The sequence below is a fragment of the Etheostoma cragini genome, chromosome 4, assembly GCF_013103735.1.
Source record: "Etheostoma cragini isolate CJK2018 chromosome 4, CSU_Ecrag_1.0, whole genome shotgun sequence".
NCBI classification, from domain to species: domain Eukaryota; kingdom Metazoa; phylum Chordata; class Actinopteri; order Perciformes; family Percidae; genus Etheostoma; species Etheostoma cragini.
In genome coordinates this window covers 12,263,879-12,291,215 of record NC_048410.1, presented here as the reverse complement: position 1 = coordinate 12,291,215, position 27,337 = coordinate 12,263,879, and the positions used below count along the sequence as shown (strand labels likewise).

General features: G+C 39.6%; 2 protein-coding genes across 6 annotated transcripts in view; one reads left to right on the top strand and one right to left on the bottom strand.

Annotated features, from left to right (window-relative positions):
- Window positions 1–15,565, top strand: part of LOC117942883 (retinoic acid receptor gamma-A-like) — a 28,746-nt gene extending 13,181 nt beyond the window's left edge. The window contains exons 1-8 of one of the 2 annotated variants that reach the window (XM_034868645.1): window positions 2,176–2,665; window positions 11,887–12,035; window positions 12,523–12,664; window positions 12,783–12,946; window positions 13,094–13,270; window positions 13,487–13,691; window positions 13,826–13,984; window positions 14,856–15,565. In XM_034868645.1, the coding sequence (XP_034724536.1) occupies window positions 2,521–2,665; window positions 11,887–12,035; window positions 12,523–12,664; window positions 12,783–12,946; window positions 13,094–13,270; window positions 13,487–13,691; window positions 13,826–13,984; window positions 14,856–15,172 (1,458 nt within the window). In that variant the 5' untranslated portion in view covers window positions 2,176–2,520 and the 3' untranslated portion in view covers window positions 15,173–15,565. Of the gene's footprint in view, window positions 1–2,175; window positions 2,666–11,886; window positions 12,036–12,522; window positions 12,665–12,782; window positions 12,947–13,093; window positions 13,271–13,486; window positions 13,692–13,825; window positions 13,985–14,855 lie in introns of those variants that run through there. The other variant, XM_034868644.1, reaches the window with a different exon arrangement.
- A 2,673-nt stretch (window positions 15,566–18,238) lies between these two features.
- On the bottom strand, window positions 18,239–25,569 carry calcoco1b (calcium binding and coiled-coil domain 1b). Of its 4 annotated transcripts, XM_034868635.1 has the most exons (14): window positions 25,418–25,569; window positions 24,617–24,765; window positions 24,372–24,474; window positions 23,221–23,423; window positions 22,812–23,024; window positions 22,527–22,675; window positions 22,378–22,447; window positions 21,953–22,207; window positions 21,511–21,636; window positions 21,090–21,185; window positions 20,590–20,677; window positions 20,339–20,508; window positions 19,417–19,496; window positions 18,239–19,041 (listed from the first exon to the last, which is right to left on the bottom strand). In XM_034868635.1, the coding sequence occupies exons 2-14, from the start codon at window positions 24,746–24,748 to the stop codon at window positions 19,014–19,016; spliced, it is 1,713 nt and encodes a 570-aa protein (XP_034724526.1). In that variant the 5' UTR covers window positions 24,749–24,765; window positions 25,418–25,569; the 3' UTR covers window positions 18,239–19,013. The 4 variants fall into 4 exon arrangements, with proteins under 4 accessions (XP_034724526.1, XP_034724527.1, XP_034724530.1 ...); XM_034868636.1 differs by lacking the exon at window positions 21,090–21,185; XM_034868639.1 differs by lacking the exons at window positions 20,339–20,508; window positions 20,590–20,677.
- Between the last annotated feature and the right edge of the window lie 1,768 nt (window positions 25,570–27,337).

The window sequence follows — 27,337 nt, the reverse complement described above, 5'->3', positions numbered from 1 at the left end:
CTTGCTGATGACCGCAGTGAGACTTTGTGCAAATATCTGTGGCCGAGCCGGAGGAGTTGCTGGTGGAGACACACAGAGAGAGAGAGAGAGAGAGAGAAAGAGAGGCCATTGTTCAGCTCTGTGTTTTTGTGTCAGATATTACGACAGGATGAATAGCCAAGAGAACCTGATTGTGATTCGCTGTAATGTGACACGCTCGTCTTAGAAATTGTGTGTATGTGTGTGAGAAAGGCAGAGCAATGCAATTTACCCAACTAAAGTGGTGGGAGTTTATGTTTTGTTAAAAGTGAGACTTTCTTCTTCACATTCGCCCTGCATTTGTGTGTTTCTTTCCTCAAAGCAGCAACAGAGGGCAGGGTGCTGTGAGGCGGGGAGGGTAATTGTCTCAAGGTGTGGAGAGAGCTCAGCAGGCTGATACTGCTGCTCTGTTCCCTGCAGTGTGTCATTGTAGTGTGTGTGTTTGTGTGTGTGTATGTGTGTGCCGCCCAGCAATGGTGGTGAAAGTCAGGTAAAAACTCCACTCAGACAAAGAAGAGGGGGAGGCAGTACTCACAAAATGAATAAAAAAAGTTAAGGAAAAAAAATGAAATAATGTTAATGACATTTTTTTAAAGAAATTGATTCAGGGAGAGTTTCAGGGAGAATTATTAACAATCAACAGAAGAAAAACAACAACACAGAGAATTGTAAAACACAAGAGTAGTATGAAGCATAATAAGCCACAGGCAAGAAAATTTGGGAAGTCTGTGTGTGTGTGTGTGTGTGTGTGTGTGAAGCAGGGTGTTAGAGCCCCAGTGGGGGTTTCTTCCAGAGTTCATCCCTCTTGAACGAGGGAAGGAAGGGGAGGAGGAGAGGGAGAAGGGTGAGGCTGTCTCTCCTATACAAACTATCCAGACTCCGGGCCAGAGTGGTTTTGCCTGCAGCGGAGTCCCACTTCAGTGTGACTGAACTATCCAATAAACTCTGGGAGGGAAGATAACTGAATCCATTTTGAACCAAATTGAATTAGATACCCGCACATGCCTAGACCAAATGGAAAGAGAAGCTTTAAGAAATAAATAAAACTGCAATGGAGAGACATGGCGACTATTGAGAATGAAAAAGAAGGAGTTATGTGGGGACTGAAAATTAACAGACTTCTATCTTAAAATTCAACTCAAACAGACCGCTATTTTAATCCCAAATTGCAATAATAAAACATGTAATAAAGTCCTTGTCTTGTATTTCATCCATGTTCAGCACCCAAACCAAATTCTTAAAGACTTCTTAGGAATTTTCCTGGAAAGAATTGTCATTTGGCACTAATATCCAGACAGTGTTACACTTTACACAAGTAATTAATTCCAATTAGGTGCCAGAACCTGCCAGGATTTGTCTAAATACAAACATGCAACAAAACATTGAAATTAGAAATCAATTAGGAATGAACATGTGTTTGTTTTTTAAGTGGGAAGTAATTTTAAAGAATTAGTGCGTAACTTTTTGATATCAGTAAAAGTCTGTTACATTCAAGGTATTGCCAAATTAGTTGATACAGAGCTAATTAAGCGCCACAGAACCCTCTCTGTATTTCTCAGGATGGCTGTGTTCAGAAGATTCTAGCGTCCTGTGACTTCCCTGCATAAAAATGAAACACAATACTCGAGTATTATGCTTTTAAGTTGGTGGGAAATTGCAAGTACTGAATGTGTGTGAACAGGTGTGTTTCCGTGGTCACTTTAATCCTACTGCACTGTACAGAAACCACAGGAGAGCATCCATTTACAGTGAAAGCTGTCCAAAATTATCAAATGACACTCACTAAATTGCCTCTCTCTGTACTTTTCCTACTTGCTCCGAGCTCCGAGGTGGGAGTTTTTTGCTAAAAGTGGTAGACTTGTACTGTTTGAAAGAGAGGGAATGCTCCTTAATGTGCTGAAACTAAAAGGGAATTAATTCAGAAAAAGGAAGAAAGAGATAGGGGAGATTGAAAGGAGGTGATGAGTGTTTGTTTTTATATGCAGAATATGAATTATGAAGAGGCAAGTTGGAAAACTTGAAGGAGAAACAGGAGAAGGAGAGAAACGTGGGTGTTTGGCCAATCAGAAAGCAGATACACACCCCCTTGAGTACTGCGTCTTTCCCTTTTTTTCTTCCCCGACCCCACCTCCTTTTTACATGCTGAGAGAGCATGCAGAGTCTCGGTTGAGTCCGTGGTGGAGTGTGAGAGGCCCAGAGAGCCAGCGAGAGAGGAGCTGAGATCACTTAAAGCAGTGAAGTCAAAGCAGGCAGGCCAGCAAGTGATCTGGGAACAGAGACTTTAAAATAAGTTTGCGTTGCAGAGCGGAAATAAGAGGACTTGGATTGGAAGAGACAGGACAGGCTGTCAGGGGTCAACAAGAAACAGACATACAGAAAGACAGGGACCACCTGGACCAAGCAGGGCATTAAGTTGCTTTCAATCACAGGAACCTTTTTCTCAGCTTTGCAGTCTCTCAGTTTGGCTGCAGAACAAAAGTTGTGTTTGCTGTGATTTTGAGCATGTTTGATTGTATGGAGGCTCTGGGGCTGGCCCCGCGGCCCCTCTTTGATGTGTCCGGACAAGGCTCCTGCATGCTCGGCAAGGCCACCCCTTACTTCTCTGGCCTGGACCCCTTTGCCTGGGCTGGGACCGGCAGCATTCAGTGTGAGTACTCCATCAGACTGGAACAGAGCAGCTGTGTGTGTGTGCGTGTGCGTGTGCGTGTGCGTGTGCGTGTGCGTGTGCGTGTGCGTGTGCGTGTGCGTGTGTGTGTGTGTGTGTGTGTGTCTGTGTCTGTGTGTGTGTGTGTGTGTTCTTATCAGAGTCCTGGTTTTGTTATCCTAGAGCTCTCTCCACAGGAAGAGTCAGATTCCTTTCGATTCTCTGTACCCATTCTCACCCTGGTTTTTGTTTGTTTATGTGCTTAGTGTGCTTTGTGAGAGTGAGTGAGTTGGGGAGTGCATATTTATACATCATCATGTTTGTTTTCTTTATGAATGACTTCACATGATTGACAGCTCTTTTAAACAATTTGGGACTTGACCCAAGGACGTGTCCAGAAAACAACAACGTCCAAAAAGAAACAGCACTGACAGATTGAAGGCAAATGGGCCTTTAAATCACATGGTTATGATTTGGCCAATATAACCACAGATAGAAACAAATTACATAAGAATATAGATATGAATGGGATCATTTTAATTTCACGTTATGAGAAATCTTATAGATAGTTTAGATTTGTGTTGCCGCTTATTAAATCGGAAAAAATTACTCAAAGCTAGAATTAATTTGATCAATATTCTTTAGAGGAAACAATGACTCTTCAGAATGAGCTAAAAAAAAAAAAAAAAAAGAAAAGCTGTTTCCTAACACAGGACTAAACATTCTTTTGACAACTCTTCAAAAGAAAGGAGACAAGGTGCAGATTGCATCCGTTATTATGATATAATGCCACACAGGAGCAGTCACACAGCCAAACACTGCAAAGATAAATGAGAAAAACATATATGTAAAAATAAAAAACTAAGCAGACCTATTGTTATTGCTATGGACTTTACTTTCAGACTCCTTCATTACACTTGGCTTTGTGGTTTGGAAAATCAAACATTGACTCTATCTATCAATAGAAACTGACTTGCTGAAATCTATTTATACGTGTCACCGAGCTGAGCGAAACAATTTTTATGTTCACAATATCTTCTCCCCTGTGGGATGTCCCCACTGAACACCTTGAGTCTATTTATCTTCAGTAATTATTTAGATACCAGGGCATCAAGCACGGTAAGGTCCTCAGTGCTCACTAATGATGACGGATGAGCAGTCAGGATGACAAACACCACAGCAGGGCCTGTTTCAACTCGCTAAGGAGCTTCGCCAGATGCCAGCCTGACAGACAAATGTCCACAAATGTTCATTAATCATTTTGTCTTTATATAAAAATCGGTTTTGTTTCTTTAGTCTAGGTTTCTGCATTTTCACTGACTGACCAAACTAGTTTGGGGAGAGAGGTTCAGCCCCTTATTCAAAAACTGTGATGATTTGCTACTTTTCTCTGTTTTATATCAATGACAATGAATCATTGAAAAATGAATATTTTTTAGACTGTTGGTTGAACAAAACAAGATGTTTCAAGCGGACATGGCAGACACTGGAAAGTAACAACAGGCATTTCTAATAGGTTTATGTTTTTAATCAGATTTATTTTAAGATTTCACATTTTAAAATTATTTCAGTCAGACTGAACTGTACTGAACTAAAGATAAAAAATATTATGGTTTACCTCTTGATTCTCAGACATTTGCCTATGTCTATTCCAAGCAAATAAAACCTACTAGTACTTTCTATAATTTCAACGGACCCTTTCCTGTAACTGATAACTTTGCTAATATCAACATTTAGACTTTTCTTTAGTAAAGACGGTCCACATTGTCCAGTATACAGTACATAGTCTCATTGGACAGTAAATTAAAGTGTTGCTTTTGGTGAATGTGTACTATTGACACACTGTGACTCTAAATTCCTGAGAGCATTTTGGAGTTCTCTCTCCTGTGTGTGTGTGTGTGTGTTTGTGTGTGTGTGTGTGTGTGTGTGTTAAGGGGGTCATCTTTTCCTGTGTTTTTTTTTATGTGAGGCAGTTCAGCACCTCTTTGCCTTCCTTTGTTTCAACGTCAGGAGGCATTAAAGGCAGCAGGGACATGCCAAAGTCTGTCTGTTCTCTCTGTCACAGCTACTTGCAGTGGTGTGGGGTTCTCTTATATGTGATATTTGTTTTTCTCCTCTTTTGAAGATCCCCCCTTGCTACACATGATCTTCCTCTTCCAATAGTGTGTAATGGTGTGTTTGTGTTTGTTTGTATGTGCGTGTGTGCGTGTGCGCGTGTGTGTGTGTGCTCCTGTGTACATGTGTGTTCCTCCGAGCAATGATGTGGGTGTATTCTTTGCTCACACTTGGCTCAGTTTACATGCCTTGTGTTTTGTAACCAAGATCTTTAAATGATTCAATTACAATTACAAAGGGTCAATTAAGAGATTAGGCAGTGTGGGGCATGGGCAGAGAGATGAGGGCTGAAAGAAGAGTAGAGGGATGAAGTTAGATTTGGGATTAAACTCCCCTCAGTAACTCTTTGTATTTTGGTGTTTTAGGCCTTGAGGGGAAACGCTCTCCACTTCTTTCAGTGATAATCTCCCTTTTCTCTGGAACCCTGTTCTCTTTAAATGGGTTCTTCAAAGCTTGTTTAACAATGCTTCTAGACCATCAAATCATCACATAGGAGGAGAATGGCTAACTATGATTCAATGGTGTTTTTACAGTAGCAGAAAAAGACCGAAGATATTAGTCTAATTTATAAATTAAAAAAATATAGTTTTAGGGATTGTCTACATGTTTTATTTCTTGGACTATAAGAGATTTAGGTTATTATGTTGGCTGGACATGCAATAGTATCACTAGTCTGTATCACAATGAGGTAATCTGTGTGTCTCGGTCATGAAATAACCAGTCAGTGTGTGATATGCTCAAAGAAAGTCAACATTCTTGTAGCTGTAAGTCTAGACATTAACAAAGGATCCTAAACCTGTAACTTTTCCTTTTTTACATTAAACCCTTAAATGATTTTTTTTTACCAGTTTCTGAAAATTCATTTTGCATCAAAAACATTGCTTTTACATAGACTTTAAGTTAAAGACTTTAAATATAGGCTAACAGTGGCATATCTTGAAAAACTGAAAAGGGCAGTAACACGGATTACAACCCTAACCGGGGTTATTTTACTTCAAAACACTAGAATAACCGATTTAGAATATTGTCAAGATTTTAAATTACACATTTGGAATGTGTGTTTATACAGTAGTGTGATTTAATTTGGTGTTTTTGAAACTCTCAGTGTGCTAGAGAAGTCACAGAGGGAACAAAGGCCAAAGCAAAGCAGATTTTCAATACACAAACAGTGGAGTGGCTAGGTGGTCAGGACAAAAAAAAAAGGTTTCAAGTTACATCCTACCCTGCAAGTAAGATAATTTGCATGTAAGTGCTGTATGAACTCATCAACACAGAAAAAAAGAAGAAAGAAAAAAACACATAGTGTCATTTTCTTTCTTTCTTTCTTTCTTTCTTTCTTTCTTTCTTTTGTGCCATAAGACTTTTCCCATCAAAAGCCACACATCCCTCTCTCTGGTCAAAAACAGGATTAACAAACAAGTCATGTCAGACTATTTAGTTACTGTGAATCATGCAAAAACACTTAATCACTCAATAGCAATACATTATTATCACATTATTACTCTAATCTGGGTATTCTCCATAATCAGGTTACAGTTTGTGTGTTACAACATAAGGCATTCACCTTTGACTCAGAACGCCTTCAGACTCATCTGTTGGGAATGCACACACAACAAATACTGAAGGTTAGATGATGAGTAGATCTGATCCAAACTAATTCATGATAATAGCATAGTATAACAATGTTAGAATAGCAATCATTTTGCAATTGCGGTACTCTTATAAATGCTACAGGAACAATCCAAGGCTGCTCACTGGTGTCAATAATGAGTTGTGTTCCAACTTGTCTTCGATAGTGGCGTCAAAGCTTCCAGCTATGTCTTCACTTTGGCCTAAGGACGCTGAATTATTAGTCTAACCCAAAAGGCTTTAAAAAATGTAAAATCCTCATTGCCTGATTTGTAGCAGAAGCTGTGTTTGAGAAACCATGTTGGCTCCCAGTGTCGTATTCATGGTGACCAGTATGGAGGTGAAAGACTCTCTAATATCAAATAAGGGCAAAAATAGAGAGCTGGGTTTATTGGGTGTTATAAAAAAGAAAGGATGTATTGTATGTATGATGATGAATGGGAGGGACAAACCTAGATTTAACAACCTGTCCCGTAAATGCACCCCCACCCCACACACAAAAAACAAAGCTTAACTCTGTCACCATGAAAAAGTAAATATTACAGCAATGTTGTTTTCCAGGTTTTGTCCTAAACCTCACCTTGAATTACACAATGTCAAGCTCAAGTGAGTGTGAAATGTGACTTCCTGAAGCTTCATTTTTTTGTCTACCTCTGAAACTGTTTAAGAGTCTGCAGGTTTCATGAGATTGTCCAGGATTTCTGTTTTTGTTAGTGAGTTTGTGCAAATGTGTGTCTTTGGGCACCATTTGTGTGTGTGTGTGTGTGTGTGTCTCTGCCTCCTTTTTAAGTTGTTGGTGCTGTGGCTTTTATGGAGCCATATCCTGGACATTAGCCTGGTTTTCACAACCTTTCCTTCAAAAGGCGCTGCTTATGACAGGAAGGACTCCTCCTTCTGCCAGGGCAGGAAGGCAGGCGAGGACAGAGGGGGGAAGAGGGTTATTAGTGAGGGTTGAGCTAAGGGGGTGGGGTGGGAGGGGTGCATGGGGGGTTTTGGGAGGGAACACTGATATTGAACTTAGAACATCTGATGAAAGGGATTGTCACTCAGATCTCCCCAATCTCCTCCCTGCTGTTGTGGTAATTGCTAGCTCAGCATATTTGAGGTTGTGGCTCTCCCCCACTGTTTATCTGCTCATGAATTATAACAAAGTACAATTCACACATACATTTAATAATGACAAGTATAGGCCATGTTACATAATCAGAATTTAATTTACAATTTGGATTAAGTCTGCCGTTTGAAATCGACCTCCCACTGTTTCTGTAAGTGTTGTCGCACTCAAAGTCACACTAAAAACCCTTAAACACAGTCCAACTGACCTGTGGTCCCATGCAGCAGCCCCCCCACACACATAGTCACATGTGCACACACATTCCACAGTATTCTGTTGAACATTTTGTGAGCCGAGAGGCTATGTAAAAACAGAATTTGCCATCCAAATTTGTCTTGAGGACTCAGGATAAAAGAAATATGAGTCAAAATTGCTCTTTTGCTGATCTTTGAATTTTACTGTGTTTTATTATGATCTAAGTCACAAAGGTTTTTCTCAATTTTCTGGTTTGGCTCAAAAAATAAACAAGTAAAATATGGTTTGTAATAATACCACAGTCTTAAGCATTATCCTCCACTCCTTTGCTGTGCAAGGCACTTTGGAGCCCTCAGGCCAATGTCTAGTTCAATGAGATGTATGATGTTGGCAGGTTGAGCCAGGCTGCAGGCCCTACAAGCCATGTGCCACACTGTGTAGACCACACAGCCACTCCAAGAGGGATGGAAAAAACACCTTCAATATCAGTGTAAAACAAACCACATGTTCACTCTGTTCATGTGTTTGTGTACTGCAGAAGTCAAACAACTGCAGCTGGATGACTGTGTTTTTTTATTCTCATGCACTCGTTAATACAGAATGATAGATCAGTTCTGATGGCTGATGGCACAAGTAACATACCATATCTGCGAGTATAAAAACTACGTTGATTTCTAGTATAGTAACTGTGCAAACAGTATACAAACAAAATATTGATGTTTCCTAATTCTATTAACATTTTTATATTTTCCTAATGCAAGTAAACTACTCAGGCCTGTAATTGTCATTCCTGTACTTTAACACTTTTAGGCATCAGAGCTGAGTTGTCTGCTTTCAGGGGGGCTTCAGTTGTCTAAACAGGGATGTGTTGATCTGACAACAAACAGTGGAGAGGAGGAAAGTGGGAAGACCAAGAAACACGAGTAGATCAAGTTAAGTCCAAGTTACATGTACGCTGAAAAACTCTATATTCGTCCAGTGACAGGTTATGTTTATAGTTTGGGTTGTAGGTGAAGCTCTGCAAAGGAGATTTATCCAGCTAGCTGATGAGGCGGATTTATATGAGTAATCTTGTCTGTTCTGCGTCCAACAGAGGTGTGCTGATTGATGTTGTGACATGCTAAGGGGTTACTTGTAGGTTAAGAAGAAAGAGGTACTTTTTTAAAGCCAAGGCTGAGGCTGAGCTCAGTTTAGGGTGTGATGACAGCAGCTTGACAGTTTTTGGCTTCTCTCCTTCTTTCTTCACGCCAGGTAAAGCCCCCCCCCCTTCTCCCCCGCCTTCAGCCCAGTGTCTCTCACCCTGTCTCCCTGCGTCATGTTTCTGGGAGTCACGTCCCTCCTCACTCGCTCTCACCACCCTCAGACAGTGTCAGTCACTACCTCTCTCCTGGCGCCAGATGCAGCTTCTCTGTTTCAGTGGGAAGTATTTTTCCATTTGTTCTCTCAGGGCCACTCTTACATTGTCAGTGTTACTATATAAACAAAAAATAGTGATCAAGTTACAATGCCACTCATTCAGCTCCACCTCCCACACCTGGGCTCCCCAAGCTGAATACTACTAATACTAATTTGTCGGCAAGGGGGGAATCGACACAGCATAGTATTGTGATATTTTCCATGGAAATACTGTATCGATACAAAGAAGTCATGTATTGATCTTTTTTTATATATGTGTTGGTCAGTTTGTCTGCTTGACAATCCCATTCTGCAGCAAAAAAATTAAAGTGAGATGAACAAGCAGACAAATGTATTTTTAAACAAAACAGATGTTAACAAAGTTTCCTTTTGTGGACATCATTTAAAAATTGGGAAAAATTTGAAGATGGAAAAAAGGTAATAAATTGCAATACATCGCAGAGTGTTAGAATATGTTCAGAAATGCAATAATATTGTATCACGGCATAAGTATCATGATGATATTTTATCGTGATACCTCTGGCGATTCCCACCCTTACTAATATGGTCTATTTGGACTAATCAGAAAATAGTGAAAAGTGCCGGAAGACCAAGGGGCTTTCTTCATAATGTTTATTTAGTCCAACTAGCAGTCATTAAAACAAGTACACATTTAGGTCAGTAATTGTGAAATATAACAATTGGGAAAAATACATGAAGCATAAAGTATAAATAGTATAAAGCAAAATAAAGACATAAGCATCACAAAGAGGATTGGTTTTAACAACATTACAGCCAGCTGAACACAGGGTGCACTGCCAAACTGTCAGTTGTTTGCTCTCGTTTGAATGTTGAAATAGAAATTAAATGTCACATTGCTGAAACATGTCAATGTTTTTAATTACAGTGGGTTTAGAATATTTTAGATAACATAAATTACATTAATATTGTTTGAGCGCACTGTGGGACTTTAAAACAATAGAAATGTTCAAATCAATTCACGTGTAATCAAAAAAGGAATGGCCAATAGTGTGTAATGATCCCAGTTGGTGTGTTTTTGAGAAACAGTTTGCCTAGTGATTAATATACACACCTCCATTAAAGACTTACACACTTACATACCTCTGTGTAACCAGTTGAACTAGATAACTATAACTAGTTAAAATATACAATAATCCAGTTAAAAATTAGGTTTTTATTTCTCACTTTCTTGAAACATGTAGTTTATATGATTAAAGTTGCAGGACAACAGCTGTTAGTACTGCTCAGAAACAGGATTAAGTCAGTCATGATTAATTGAATGTCATATTTGAACACATTTTTGAACTTTGAAGCCAACTGCTGGTCATGTAGTTAGCAATAGCCTTCTTCAGTCAAGGTCAAAGTTAAATGGTCAGGATTTTATTTAACCTCTCGGCCACTGGGAAGTTTCTGTCCTCGGGGTCACCTCCTTCCTTCCCCTTAGTTTCTCTTTTCATTTTCCCCTCTCTTTTTTTAGTTGATTATTCCTTTGTGCCTTTGCCCTCTCTGTTTTTTGAAACCTTACCGCTCTTGTTAATGACAGGCTGTGGGTTCAGTTTAGGGTTGCTGCGATGGGGTGGGGGCCACATTTGGTTCAGTCCTGTGCTATCCATTGAAGGAAACAGGAGGGGCTGTGACTTTGGGGTTTTCTTTATTTTTACTAGGAAGGGATCCACGGATGGAGCTGTTGATGTGAATAGCTGCCCAAGGTGACTGGATCCCAATAAAGAGGCCGTCAGCCTGGCCGGGGGGCCTCCTTCCCATCCCAGACACAACCTTTATAGGGCCGCTTATGAGCCTGGGCAACTATTAAACCCTGTCCAGCCTGCACTGAGGAATTTAGGGCCAGGAAACAAGGGAGTGGGGGTCGGAATGGGCAGAGGGAGGTGAAGTTGGGGTGACTGAAGGTGAAAGTTGAAAGGCATGTTCGAAGGAATCTGGTTGTTCTTTAGTCATCACCTTCAAATGTGTACCAGGCGCGTTTCATTCTTTTTATGTGTTAGGAGTAGGGTAACACAGTCTTAATCAGCTTAACGTACATGTCTCTGCATCTGTTTCACATTGTTTGTTTTGGACGTTTTCATTAGCAGCAGTTGAATGACTTTTGCCTGTGGCCAGCAAATGGTGTTATACAGTGTGCCATTTTCTTTAGCGAGACAGCGAGAAAGAACAGAGGGAGACAGCCGAGTCTCGTAAACATCCCGCCTCTGTTTGTTCACATGGGGCTGGAGATATATAGGCAGGTCTGGTTGGATAGCCTTTCAAATAAAAATGTGAGCTTGTGCATGTGTGCCGCGCACACAAACACACACACACACACACACACACACACACACACACACACACACACACACACACACACACACACACACACACACACACAGATGCAAAAATTCAGTTGTCAGTCAAAAAGTCAACAGAGGTATGCTGCTCCCCGACTCACCAGTAAATGGAGAAGCCAATCAAATCTCAGCTGCCAATCAACATTTTATCAGGAGGGACATCTGGCCATCAGCTAATTGTATCTCTTTTAAGTCCCTGTCAATCAGCAGTCCCCCCCCACTCCCTTTTCTCTTAAAAATGTCTGCCTTTGAGCTTGCCTTCTGGCTCCAAGGGGTGGCTTGCATGTGGTAGGGGGTTGTTTGTTGACTATTTCTCCTTATCAGTTGGCGCATTAACTTCTATCAAATTTCAAAGAACTTTTGTAAACAAGATGTTCTGATATAATAAGAGTTTATTTTTTCTCTTTCTGCAGCGGTGGAGACCCAGAGCACCAGCTCAGAGGAGATGGTGCCCAGCTCTCCTTCTCCTCCTCCTCCTCCTCGCATCTACAAGCCATGCTTTGTGTGCCAGGACAAGTCATCTGGTTATCACTATGGAGTAAGCTCCTGTGAGGGCTGCAAGGTGAATGAAGCCAGAGACACATGAAGACTTTACATGACATGTATGAAGTGAACAGCTGATATTCTGCTGAAAAGCCTGATGTTCAATTAGAGCCTGACAGATGTCAGCACTGCATAGTCCTGTTTTTGTTCAGCTGCCCTCTAGTGTATCTGTACTAATACTGCACATTATTAATGTTACAAAGCTAAACACTGTGCTGTATTTACCAGCAAATTGTTATGGCATCTACTGTAAATTGAATTAAGTTGTTGTTAAAGTGGTGATTTAGAGTTTAAAAATACATAAATAAGCATTGAACCAAGAATATCTGTAATTAAATGAATGGCAATCAATATAATATTTATTGAGATATATCAGTCCGGACCAAAGCAGTGAGTCGACCGACTGAGAGACTGACAATGCCCTCTCTGAGATTTTCTGAGCTCTTATCTGTGCATATTATCTGTCATAAAGCAGTGTACGAGACAGTTTCTTTTATCGGTTGCAGGGTTTCTTTCGGCGCAGCATACAAAAGAACATGGTGTATACCTGCCACCGAGACAAGAACTGTCAGATCAACAAAGTGACCCGCAACCGATGTCAGTACTGTCGGCTGCAGAAATGCTTTGAGGTTGGCATGTCCAAAGAAGGTAAAAAGAAAATATTGGCCTCAATCAATTGTTACAAAATTATAATTTACCATCTATCAAGCTAAAGGGGAGTATGTGCTTTTAATGTGTGTCACCTTGTGCCTGTGTTTTCCTGTAGCGGTGCGTAATGACAGGAACAAAAAGAAGAAGGATGTAAAGGAGGAGGTGGTGCTGCCAGATAACTATGAGTTGAGTGGAGAACTGGAGGAGCTGGTCAACAAAGTCAGCAAAGCTCACAAAGAAACCTTTCCATCTCTGTGCCAACTAGGAAAATACACCACAGTGAGTTTTCTTTACTGCATAATCACACCCAACCCTAAACACTCACACTCCACTCAAGCATAGCTCACCGCTTTGCCAAAAAGACAAACACTGTATGGATTCTGTACAGCCCCACAGACAAAAAGTCTCCTTCTTTCTCTCTCTCAGAATTCAAGCGCTGACCACAGAGTACAGCTGGACTTGGGTCTGTGGGATAAGTTCAGTGAGCTGTCCACTAAGTGCATTATAAAGATTGTGGAGTTTGCCAAGCGGCTACCAGGCTTCACTACGCTCACCATTGCTGACCAGATCACCCTCCTCAAATCTGCATGTCTGGACATCCTGGTACCAACAACATGCTCTTATTACTCCTCCTTTTTTAACCAACTCTTCTTCCACCCCTTCCGCCTTCGTTAAGCTTTCATTTATCACGCTGCCTAACTTGTCGATGATTCTGAACAGCTGCCATGCATTGTTATTTGGACTGATTTTCTTTATCATTTACTAACTGACAATATTTTTTTTTTTGTCTCTATCTTGGGATTTCCTTCTCCCTCTTAGATGCTGAGGATATGCACTCGCTACACCCCGGAACAAGACACAATGACCTTTTCAGATGGCCTGACTCTCAACAGGACCCAGATGCATAACGCTGGCTTTGGCCCGCTCACAGACCTGGTGTTTAGCTTTGCTGGTCAGCTGCTGCCTTTGGAGATGGATGACACAGAGACGGGACTACTCAGTGCCATCTGCCTCATCTGCGGAGGTAAGGTTGTGACTACTAGCATGCTATTATTAGCTTACAGCCTTTAAAGATGTTGCTTTTTTTCATTGATTTACAATTGAATCGCTACCATTTCTTTACCTCTTTAAATTGGTTTCTTTTTCTCATTGTTTCAGACCGTATGGATCTAGAGGAGCCCCAGAAGGTAGACAAGCTGCAGGAGCCGCTGCTAGAGGCTCTGAAGATCTACACCCGCCGCAGACGCCCAAACAAGCCTCACATGTTTCCCCGCATGCTGATGAAAGTCACAGACCTCCGAGGAATCAGCACCAAAGGTCAGCTGAGGTTCTACATACCAATACCACAGATTAGAAGTAGAGCTGGTTAACAAACACATTTCCTGTACCTACCAAAAAGTGTCCACACTACTGAGGATCAAGAACTGTAATGTACTTTATATTGGCAGTGAATATTTGCTCAGATTTGTATTTTTGTTTATGTTTTCCCTCGGTCAGATTAAAATAAAACATAGCATTTTTAGACAAAGTTCTGGTACGTCTGTTTGTGTCAAGACAACATTTAACGTTGTTTTAGAACCAGTATCCGTACCTACAGTATGTAGGTATCATTTTGGCACTAGTGTCAACATAGTTAAAATGATGAAGAACTCCATTCTAAAATAGAATATAGTGTTATTTAAAAGAGTCGATTTGTGAGCAATTAAAATGTATCCCAACAATCATTCGTGCAAAATAGTATTGTCAGAGAGAATATACCATCGTCTACGTATAAGAGCACTAAAAAGTGAAAACATGGACATTTTGTGAGAGGCTTCCTCCTGTTGCACCTATTTCATAAACATATTTCAACAACACCTCTAGATGTTATTTACTGACTGATTATTGTTAATTGTACAAAAAGGAGCAGATCTATTGTATAAAGATAAAAGTTGATCTACTTTATGATTAAGAATGTGTTTGATATGACTGACGTGTGAGACGTACAGAGAAGCTTCTTGTTCCTTTTGCCTCACTGTGGTCAGGCTCAGAGTTTGTTTCCTCTCTGTGGAAAGAAAGATGGACGCTTTTCAAACTGGCTTGAATGAAAAACTGTCCCCAGGATGTTGTCCTTGCATCTTTGAGTAAACTGAGCAACATATTGAAATGGTAGTAAATGCTGTCCTGAATAAATATGTGTTTGTGTTAGGTGCAGAAAGAGCCGTCACACTGAAGACGGAGATCCCAGGCCCCATGCCTCCACTGATCAGGGAGATGCTGGAGAACCCCGAGGCCTTCGAGGACAGCAGTGACTCAGGGGACAGCACTGCAACCGCTCCCCCTGCCATTCAAGCCATCAAACAAGAGGAGAAGGCTACGGATGAGTCAACCGTTGAGGAGGAAGAGGAGGAAGAGGAGGAAGAAGAGGACGACTACTGGGATGAGGAGAAGGAGCGAGGGGCGGACAGTGACGGGGAGCTGGCAGCTGGCATGCAAAAGAAAGGCGTGACTGGGAAAACGAAGTGAGAGAGACACAATGATGCTGCCTTCAGATCACTGAGCCTTTGCCAAACAATATCTCTTCCCAGAAACCTCACAGAATTAGGCTCTTATACAACAATAATGTTGCATAAAGCACATATTTAAATATACTGTACATGTTGACTGAAAGGAAAATTTGTTAAATTCAGTATAGGAAGCAATGAGTGGGAGAACCAAAAGCACTAAATGTCAGTGAAAAGATCTCCGTGAAAGATCACTGTGCCAAAATGAGACTGTCAGAAGATATTTCAAAAGTGTTTCGTCTACCAAAAAAGGAACGAGAGGTGGTGGACAGAAGAAAATGCACTCCTCTGCAATCTATAAGGGCTATGCTTTGTATAAAATTGATGGTAAAAATACATGGCAACAATAGAACTCAATGTGGTGTCCATTTTCCGCACGTCTTTTTTTTATACTATTCAGAGACATGCGACTTATTTTTTTATTGCATTGTTTTTCTTAGCATGTCTGTTATGTCTCTATGCCTGTTTGTGGGACTCTGTAATGTTTTTTGTATATTTTTCACTCAGTCCTGTTTATATTTGACTGGACATGTACGTTTTTTTAAGCTTGTCTTTAATTTGATGTTTTCTGCGATTTGGACACAGTGAAAAGCAATAGGAAAGTTAGAAAATAGAGCAATAGCAAAGAGAGAGGCGGTCACGAGCAGGACTCACAACATGACAAGCATGTGGAATGAAAATCTCTGATGGGTAAAACATGTTTCATACAAATAAGACTCTAACAAATAATGCTAAACAAATTCAACAGCATTTCTCAACCTCTTGACAAAAAACACACTTATAATTAAAATATATATATATATATATATATATATATATATAAATATATATGTAAATTTATATATATATATATATATATATATATATATATATATATATACTGTATATATATATATATATATATATATATATATATATACTGTATATATATATATATACTGTATACATACTACAAATCTGCGGGGTAGATTTACTGTCATCACACAATCTCAGGTTGATTCCATAAGAGCCACATTTCACCTGTCAATACAGTATTTTAAGAAAACCGCTGATGTGAATGCTCCGACATAACGTGCCCATTTTCAACAAAGAAAAGTTCTTACACCAGGTAAAAGGGACATTCAAAAATTAAGTTGTAGACTATGCTGTACGTGCCCTTGGTACAGTGTGCACAGATAATATATATAAGCCATAGTAGTTTCATTTTGTAAAAGTGAGCGTTGAATCATCCAAACAGACATAACCCTGAAAAACAGTTTACTTCACAGAAAACCTCAGGTGTGTATGTGTATGCATGAGTGTGTAACTGAGAGAATTTACCAATACACAGAGTGTAGACGTTGTAGACATGTGATGTTCCCGTCATTACTAATAATGTTTAGTGAGCATGTATGCAGAAGCCCAATTATTACAAAACGCACATTATAAAGGATTTGTAGCACCAACAGAAAACTTACCCAAAGACTTCTGTTGGACAATAGGACGTTGATGCCGATGCAAGCTGACCAAGAATCACACTAGCAATTAACTGAGGTTGCATCTGTGTCCAACGTAATTAACAACAAAACCAAAGCTTTACATTGGGTGCTGTGTCCACTGAAGCACAGGATAATAGTTTAAAATGTGTGTTCATGTGTGCTCGTATCTAACAAGTGATGCAATACATGGATTTTGTAAAATAAATACTTATACTTAGTTTTTCATTGAGACTATACAGCTTTTTTTTACGCAAGATGTATAATATTTGTCGTTATCTGTGTAATAAAAGACGGTGTGAGTCGTACTGAGCTCCTTAATAGTTGTAAGGGAAAGATTCCCCATCAGCATGTTGTCCTTCATGGCATGAACAATTGCAAAATGGATGCAACGTATTGTGTTATGGTTTGTTGGCATGAGGGATAAAAAGATGCAGCTAGTGTGATGATATCCTAAAAAACAGGACTGCATGTTTTTGATTAATCATATATGGAGATATTTACTTCCTGAATGAGCAGAAAACAGATCCTACTTGACCATGGTGGTAACACCAGCAGCTTTGAAGCAGCGACCATGTATACGAGTTAGATAAGTCTTTAGCACCAGATGCAAAGCCATCAACTACAGAGAAGTTGGTTTAAAGAGTAAATAATCAACATCAATGCCATAATGATGTTATTAGACTGTTAAATTGTCATTTTATATATTATAGGATGGAAACCTCACAATCATATGACTGAGGTAAAAGAAAAGAGTTATCTTCAGTGTTTTTCTTCTGTTTCTTTATCTGTTGCACACACACACACACACACACACACACACACGCACACACTAACAGGGGTGAATGTAACTAATTATATGCACTTACAGTATGTATTGTACAAACGTAAGGCACTTGTACTTTACTAAACTCTTTTCTTTTCATAACACTTTCTACTTCTACTCCACTACTTTTCAGAGAGAAATATTTTACTTTTTGGTCCACTACTGTACATTAAACTGACAGCTTTAGTTACTAGTTACTTTACAAATTAGGATTTTTGCACACAAAACACGTGGTTTATGAAAGTGATTGTTATAAATGAACAATATGACGGTCTGCAAGTCAAGTACAGCTGAAATGATTAACCAATTAAACACCGGTGCAATAGATAAGCAATGGAAAAGGTCATAAAGGCCTCAACTGTGTTGTGAACATGTGAGTCAGAAAAATAAAAAAAAGACCAAAGATATTACATTACAATACATTTGGACAAAAACAAACAACATGAATTCATAGAAACTTTATTAAGGTCATTCATATATATTCACTTTGTGTTGTGTGATAGATTTCCATTTCATGCTGGAACCATCTGATCTCTGGAAGATTTTGTTGTTTTTTAACTGATGCCTTTTTATGAACACAATCTTTACCTCCATGTTCAGGGATTCAGACACCTCATCAGTTTTATTTTAGTTGGACTTAGACCAAAAAATCTCTGAAACACACACACACACACACACACACGACTGGGCTGATCTGTTCATGTTTTTACATTTAGTTTTTTTCTTATTTGTTGCTTTTCATTGTCTCTTGTATTTTGATAAAAGGCGCTGATAGTTCTTAGACCTTTCAGCGTCCAGTTGTCCTCTTCTTTGCCATCACTTTACAATCATTTACACAGAAAGTAATATACAGACTGCCATCAACATGTATTTATCATCGTATTTTATTGAAGAACCCCATCTCCTCAACAGAAGCTCAGATCAACAAACAAAAAATTCATAAATTAACTTTCATGTTCTTCAAACCTGACGCTGTGTTCCACAAAATGCAGCTCTACATTTCACATTTTTTCTGTAAACACACACACAACCACACGTTTGACACGGTTTCAAGATTCACACCCACATGCAGAGGTTACGGGCTGATATGTAGATATGCTACCAAAACAAGATGTATTAAATCAAAGCTAAGTAAGACATCAACATCACTTTTCTCAAAACAGTTGCAATCAGCAAAAAAAACTAGAAAATCTAGGGATTACAAAAGGAGTCTAAAATAAACTGAAATATATTTTTAAGTCTAAAGGAGTTTAACTAATCCGTAATAACACCATTAGCCATACTATCTCTGGGCACTTAAGACTCATACATTGTGCTACTGTCTTTGAATATGGACACCTATGAGGTAAAACCTGTGCACTATAAATTTGACCTTTGTGAAGTCCGTTTTATACATGAAACGCTACAAAACCAAAACAGAATGATTCCAAGGTTTTTTTTATGACCCACATGAACCTGCATCACAGTGGTAAACACGCAACTTTCCATCCATCTTTCTTTTGTTACCACATGGGGGAGTCGGCCAGCTCGCTGCAGAGAGAAAGAGGATTCAAAGTTTTACAGAAGGTGCTGAGCGTATAAAAACAAACACACAACACTGCTAGTACAACATTTTTTTAAATTCAATGTCTCAACTCCTGCTGATCTACTGTGTGCACAGCGTACACTTATTTGATCATATCTGCTATTTTACTGTTATTACACTATTAGTTGTACTCTCAAGTGCTATCTTAATCTTCCTACAACAGAAGAAAGTGCCCGGTAAGTGGAACGACAGCTTTTTTAAAACAGCAACTGGTCGGCCAGGGAGGAGTGTGAATGAAGTCATCACATCATATTTAATGAGAGGTGGTGGAGGGAAACAGGGTGTGTACTGTGTGGCTGGTAGAATGCCAGAATTGTCACCTCAGGATGGGGTCGATGAGTTCTAGTAGGACCAGTTGCTTCCCTTCACCATACTCCACACAGTGCTGCCTTGTCAAATCCTGAGTGAAAAGGTAGAAGTAGAGATGGATGTAAACTGCAGCTCTATCTGTTGTTTAATTATGTACACACCCAAAATATTTGGGTTAAAACCAATGACATGGATCAGTGTTTTTATTTTTCTAAATCTACCATTGAACTACATTTATTAGCATCTAAATGCCTTCACATGTTTCTCAGTTGTAGATTTTCAAACATAATCTTTATCACATTTCAAAATAGTGTTTTGCATAAAGTGCATTTCACTGCTGTAGCTTTGTAACAGATTAAGAGCTCATAACTGATCTCGTTTAAGTGAAAGCATTTACAGAACTTGTTCAGGTTGTAGCAAGATTGTTGGTTCCACGGTAGCAAAATGGAGTCTGTAACCCTGACAGTCCCTATAGTCTAAAACCCTAATCTTTGACGTCCAAGTCGGGTTAATAATAGATTCCTTGAGAAATAAGAACACAATGTTTGTGTATTCACAGATATGAAAAATATGTGATTGACAAAAGATGTTCTTAAACGAGTTAAGATGCCGGCGTTGTGCTGAGCATCAAGGAATAATTTAGTTTGACCACTTTAAACACATTTAAATCATCTGTGGTTCTTTGTGAATTTACAACTTTGGTGCCCTGGTTTAAAAGTCTTTGTTCCATGTTTCCTCTTCTAAACCTAACCCAGTTAGAGTGAATACATTCTCAAGACTTCTTCCTACCAGTCAGCAATGACAACAATGGAACTAGAGCAAAAACTCGCAGGACGAAGGAAACTAGTCAAATATTTGCCCACTCAGGTCTGCTAGCTCCGACGCAGGTGGGGTTAAACTTTGTTTGGTTTATGTGTGAATAGGATGACACACCTGTGTGTCAGAGGCTGATGTGTCTTTTTTGCTGTGGATGTGTGTCTCAGCAGCAAGGAGCTCAGCTCTGTTGGGCCGTTCCAGGTGAGCGGACTGGGAAAGAGGCGAACAGATTGATCTGGGAGACGCTGAGGAAGCATCCTCGTCATCCTCAGAGGAAGAGCCAGGAGCTATTTAAAATGTTGTACTTTATATTACTTACTTACTGTGCAGTAAAATAATGCTGTGTACAAAGAGACTTCATTACTTACAGATGCATGTTGGAATTATCCCATTTGATTTAGCTTCTGTCACCATCCTCAATCTCTGCTCTAACTGAAGGATGTAGTTCACCAGTTCCTGCGAGTGTCCAATTTTAAACCCGCAGATTTGAGGAAGATTTGAAGAAGAAGAGGAAGAAGACATGGAATAATAACTTAACTGATAAGTGTTCATAACTGTAATGTTGCAGCTTTAAAGTTTTAATGTACCTTAACCTATAATAACACATCATCATCTATTTGTCTATCTGTGTTTTGTATCATTAATCTGAATCTGCTAAATAACTAGTAAGAACTCCTTTCCCTTTACCACTATTATCAATTTGAAAAATGAAAAACGTATTTATTTGTAAAGACCAAATCGCATTGGGTGCTTGAACAACAGAAAGATTTAAGTGAAATTAATACTCTTGGCTAAAAGACCCATCTTATTAATAGATGTCACATAGAGTAGTATACCATGAATGTGTGTTCTGGTGTGGAATCCTTGCCTGTTTTTCCACCTTCTGCTCCTCTCTCTCTTTCTGGGCTTTCTTCACACTGGCCTTCAGCTCCTGCAGCTCTCGCTTAGTATCACTCAGCAGCACCTACAGGGGGCAGCGGCATTACACTCACACGTCTCAACACCCACACATCCACACATCTGACCTGGCTTGTCCTGTTTTTCCTGCCGTTGTCAATCACATGACAGTTAGGGGAAATGTTTACTCGCTGTTCATGGAAGCTTTTCTATTTGTGCCCGCATGTGAGTAATGAAAGAACCACACCGAACTCTGGCATCGTTCTCCAGTTTCCAAAATGTAATTGGAGCAACTGATGATGCAGATTTGCAGCATACGAGCAGTTAAATATAGCGCTGAATGTGTTTGTGTGTTGAATAATAGTGACTGTGATGTACTTTGATTTACTTACTCGATTGGAATCTCTCTCTCGCCCAAGCTCTACTTCTAGTTTCTCCCTCTCTGTCCTCTCCTCCTGTAGCCACTCCTCCTTCCTCTGCACCTCACAGCTCAGTTCTTGTAATTTCTTTGTATCCGTCTGCACAAAAAAGCAAGTTTAACAACAAAGTCAGGTGGACTCATAGGTGTATTATGCAAGAGCACAACTTTAGGTTCAACATCAACTTTTGAGCAAAATCATCAAACACTTCATTTTCTGTATTCTGGTTCATTTTTTTTAACAATTTGTGCCTTTTCTATATCAAAGTATGGTGCAAATGTTTTTGTTTACGTTGACAAAATGTAAGAGGTTTTTGGGTTGCACTACCTAGTTTTTATTATTGAGGGTAGTTGTAACCCCCCCATCCCCTATGTAAAAGTAGCCCATGTGTATATGTGCTTTGCTGTATTCTTACCTCTGCTGCATGTTTGTAAGCTTCTCTCTCTAGAGCCCAGTCGGCGCGCTCCTCCCTGAGGACCAAGTTCTCTTCAGACAGCAGCAGGGTGAGCTGGGCTACTTGCAGCCGTGCTTGATGCAGCTCGGTGTGGGTATGGCCCTGACGTGTTCCCAGCTCTCTCAGCTCCCTACGCAGGCTCTCGGCTACTTGCTCACTAGCCTTCAGACGCTCCTGCAGCCCTCGTGCCTCCGCCAGAGCAGCCTCGTTCTCCACCTGCACAGAGACAAGAGGGAACAGCAAAGTCAAAATCTTTTGAGTTCTACTTGCCAAGATGAAATATTTAACCATTTAAATCTGGCCTGATCCAGTAAATTGTTAGTCTTGTGTAAGAGTTCCTGTTCCACTCTCGGTGTTTTACAAAAGAAGAAGCACCAACCAATTACCTGCAGACACTTTCTCTTTTCCTCATCGTGTTTCATTTGACTGGAGTTTTTTTTCACTCTCTCCTTCAGCCTGTGGGACATAAAGTTAGTTTTAGGAAATAAATATACCAAGACAAATGATTAAGCTACCATTTGTCTTAAACACTTGCCTTTCCAGTTCCCCATTTTCCTCTTTCTCCCTGTCATTCAGGCCCTTGATTTCCTCCTCCAAGTCTTTGATTCGCTGTTGACTCTCAGTATTTTCAGCCATGAGTTTACTCAGTTCAGAGGTCAGGTTTTCCTGACTATATTTCACATTCTTTTAATATTATAGAGAGAAGAACACAATTATTATAGTTTGTTCATGTGTGTGTAATATTAATTAGTGAAATTCAGAACTTTTCAAAGGTAAAAATGAGATGGCTACCCCAAGACATCTGGTAGCTCATCTTTACCTTGTGTTTTCCATCAATCTTCTTCAACATGTCACAGTTTTGTCTCAAGCTGTCCCTAAGCTCTGAGATCTCCTCCTTCATTGCTTCACTTTGGCGCTCCCACTTCTCCCTTGCTTTCCTGCTGTTCTCTTTCTCATTTTCTGCCTCCTCTTTAGCCGTGTCCAGAGCCTGCTGTATATCCGCTTGTTTTTTTAAGCATTCCTCTAGCCGACTCTGTTCACAACATGAGGAGAGAGGAAAAGGATATTCAAACATGTCAGTATGAAATGGATGCATTGTCATGTTAGTGGCTCTACTCAATTGGCTTACAGTAGTTGCACTGAAGGGCCTTGTTCTTATTATGACTGTAAAGGGAAGAGTATATCCGAATAGGCTGAATGCAGTACTGAAGTTTTTTTTATTTCTTTACCTGCAGCAGCTGAGACCTGGGGATGACTAGGAGCAGCTCCTCCTCTCCGTCATCTTCATCTTGTTCCTCTTTCAGAGTCTCCAACTCCTCCAGTGGCTTGGGAGTACAGAAAGTGAAGGGGCGACTACGAGCACACGCCTTTCCCATCTTATCCACATATATAAACTGATACTCCACAGCACTGGGGCGCGGCAGGTAGTGTGCTGTATCGAGACACAGATCATATTAGAGGTATATTATTATATAATAAGAATTATATTTCAGTTATTATTCACAAAAAATGAATGACTTAATTTCATTTGATGTTTAAAGCTTTAAGTGTGTAACCTCATTCAAACCTTTATTTGACCAGAATAAAAAACTCCTTAAGATTAAAAATCTCTTTTACAAGAGTGTCCTGGCAGGTGTCAGCAGCGCGGTTTCAAATAGACACAAAAACACTTACAAGTAAATACTGTACATAGACAAACTTTCACTCATCTTATTCAAACAACAATGTCATCATACAAACCTGGGTCCTAAATCAATTTAAAAACAGACTGCTTTTCTGCAAGTTCCTTTAAAAAGCCTCTAAAAGAATAAAGTGAGACCAACTCCTTCAGCTGTAGTTCATTCTGAAGATGATTGCATGCAGATGGTGCTGCAAAATTAAAAGCCTTTTTTGCCAAAGTCAGTGCAGGCTTTAGGTACTCTCAATAACAACAGATCCTGTGAGCGCAGTGTTCCTGCAGATATAAGTGTTCATATAAGGAGGAAGAAGGCCTAATACTGCCTTATAAATAAAAAGATGCCAGTGCATCCAACGCCAAATGGAAAGGGAGAACCATCCGACCTGAGAATAACGCAACCCTTTTATTTAAATGAACGGCCGTTACATTCAAGCCATTACCAAATGATACCAAGCTAATAAAGACTATCAGTTCCACAAAATTCAATCTGTACTTCTCAGTATGGCTATGTTTAGAAATTGGTGTTGTCCAATAACTATAACGCAGAAACTCGAGAAAAGATAATTACCTCTTCTGCATTCAGTTCATCATGTTTTTTTTTATTCATGTGGATGAATCAATAGAATTACGGTTTTCACTCAGAATTCCTTATGAGGAAAACAAAAACTATTTACTACTTTAAATGTTTGAATGAATTCTTACCCGGGAAAAGTACCCAGCAGCTGACACTGGTACCCTCAGTGTAGCCTTCAGGAACAAGAGCCCATGTATATGTGTAAAACTGTTTCAGTGAAGAACAGCCCATCTGTGACATACAAAAACAAACATTTTAAACCACAAAAGGTAAAAATGTGCATGCCCATCACAGCTCCACCACACGAAACTTTTTTTGTTAAGACGGTTTCTGTTTCAGTATGGAGGAATTTTGCTGAAGTGGGCAAATCTACCTCAAAAATCCCTATCCAGTCACTGCTGCTCCACTGATGGTCGGAGGTCAGACTGTAGTGGCACTCCACTCTGGTTTGGGGGAAGTACCATTGCCCCACATTACGAAACACCACTGTGGACTGTTTATCCATGGTAACAGGAAGCTGTGCTGTTTAGGAAGAAAACATACATGGATCCAGTGAAATGGGCTCCAGTTTCAGTATGGAGGACAGCTGATGAAAGGTGATAGCAGAGTTAGAGCAGGAATGCAGCCTAGGTCATGACAGCGGCCACCTATGGCCATACAATATGTCAACAACAAGCTTCTATACACACTGAGCAGTGAGGTCATACCATATAGTATGCGAAAAATAGAACAATGGTGCATTGTATAAGTGTAAGGAGGATAAATATGTAAATAAGGATAAATATTAAAATCTTATTGAAAGTTTTTAGCAGTAGTTATTGGCCATAAAAGACCGTCCATAGCCAACTAATAGCTTCACTTTTATATTCCTACACTGACACAATAATTGTTTTCCATGCCTTGTATTTCATTCCTAAAAACAACCTAAGCTAAATTTCCAATTAAGTAATCAATCGAGTAATACGTGCTCTGAAATGGGTGCTGTTATTCAAAAACTAAACAAAAATGAAACAAAACACAAGTTTATCTATTTCTTGTTCTTATTACAAATTAACACATTTTTGGTCTTAGTCTTATTAAGTGCAATTCTAGCTGTCAGTAACACCTTCAACATTTGATAGTTGTATGCTTGGATTTACAAATGTATGCATCTGTGGTGTTCATGTTTTCTTACCTTATTCTGCTGAGAAATGAATGTGATGTCTTTTCTGCCACCGTATTAATGATAGAGCTGTGGATGAATCTGAAGATAGTGATGAGCAATCCTGTCATGTGCAAGGGTTTCACAACATCTCCTGAGCCATGTGGACCCCCCAAGTAAAATCAGTGATGCCGGTTGACTCATGGGAAATGCAGTTCATGAATAGACAGCACATCACAAGGCAAAGCAGTGCTGTGGACTTCAATTCCCATTATAGGATATAGTTCTAGGATACAGGATCTGCTGCTGGTAGTTATTGTTCATTGCAATTCTCAGTAACGGCAGCGGAGGGGGTGAGGAAAGGGACTATGCTAAAGGCTAAACATTTCTCTTAATAACAACTTCAATGAACCCACTGGCCTGGAATAAGTGAGAGGCATGAAAACAGTAGAATCACTAGTCTAACAACAGACATCCACAAAATGATTCAACATTTTTATGTATTCATTTATAATGTGGGCATTTCCTGCGTTTTTTGTGCAAACTGCTTTAAAAAATACTGAAGCAAAGAAAAGCTTCACATGTTTTCAACAGTGTTTTGTGTAAAAGTCATCAGCCATTTCCAGTTTTTACTGATTTAGCTATACCACCTACACATAAAATATTTAAGTCTGACTTTTATTTTCTAACTGTCTGTGATTGCATAATAATGGTGGTCCCAGTTGTGAACGCTTGATGGCAGTGTAGATTAAGCACAAATCCATTATTATGGCAGACAGTTTGAAAACTAGACATTTAAAGTACATTAGTGTATTACAACAGTAAGATAGATGAATGCAGGTGTGTTGGGTGCTGAATACTGTGATAGGTTGCTCTGATGTTAACACAGATCCAGCTCCTTATGTTATGTCATGACTGGTGGTGAAGTTTTCATTTTTATTAATTTCTTTATTTAACCAAGAAAGTCTCATCCCGATTAAAAATTTCTTTTCATGAGCATCTTGGCCAAGGCATGCAGCATCACACAGACCACCCCAAAAAATGCATAATTTCTTATTAAAAACAAAGAAAAAATTACACGATCATAAAATACCAATATCCTTCATCAACATTCTTCATAAGTCATGAACATGGGGTTCAATCAATCAAAACATCTACATCCAGATGTACTTGCCCCCGAGTCATTTAGATTTCCTGTAAATCCATCCAGAGAGACCAGCTCATGATAAATCAGGTAATTTTCTAACTTCTTCCAAGCAGAGGGAGCAGCACACTTAAACACCATTTTCTCAAATTAAGTCCTAGTCCTAAAACCAATCCGGGGAGTAGGGTGACCACCTGCTAATAAGCCCAAGGGGGGACAAGTGGTATGTTTCTGAGGGACAATGTGGGACACTGCATGGCGAAGCAGTTCCCCCTCCATGGTCGGACTCACTTATACTCACTTTCTAGCACATACCACCTTACATGGTATATTAATAATGCCCTGGGCCCCTGAACATGTGTAACTGCTGATGTAAGCTCATGAATAAGCCAACCAATGTGTATTTTTTTCTAAATAAAGATTAATAATATTTTGAACATTCACACAATTATAATATAATTGACAGATGCACTTCCACTAACGATTTACTTTAGCTATTTAATTTTATTTTTCATTACAATTTATTCACTTTAAATACATTATAATATGAAATTATAGGACAAACAGGAACTGTAGTTGCTCAACACCACAGGAACAGTTTAAACAAATGAGTCTTCCCAGTCCTGTTCCTGATTATATTTTATTAAATCGGAATCGCACCACAGTGTTTTTGTCACCTCCTGTTCTGAAATTGGCTGGAAACTGTCCGGCGTTACCGCAGCTTTTAGTCGCCCCCCCCGGATGATGCCGCCTGCTCTCGTCCACTTTACAGGCGAGGCGCAGTTCATCTCAAACGAGTTGTTCGTTTG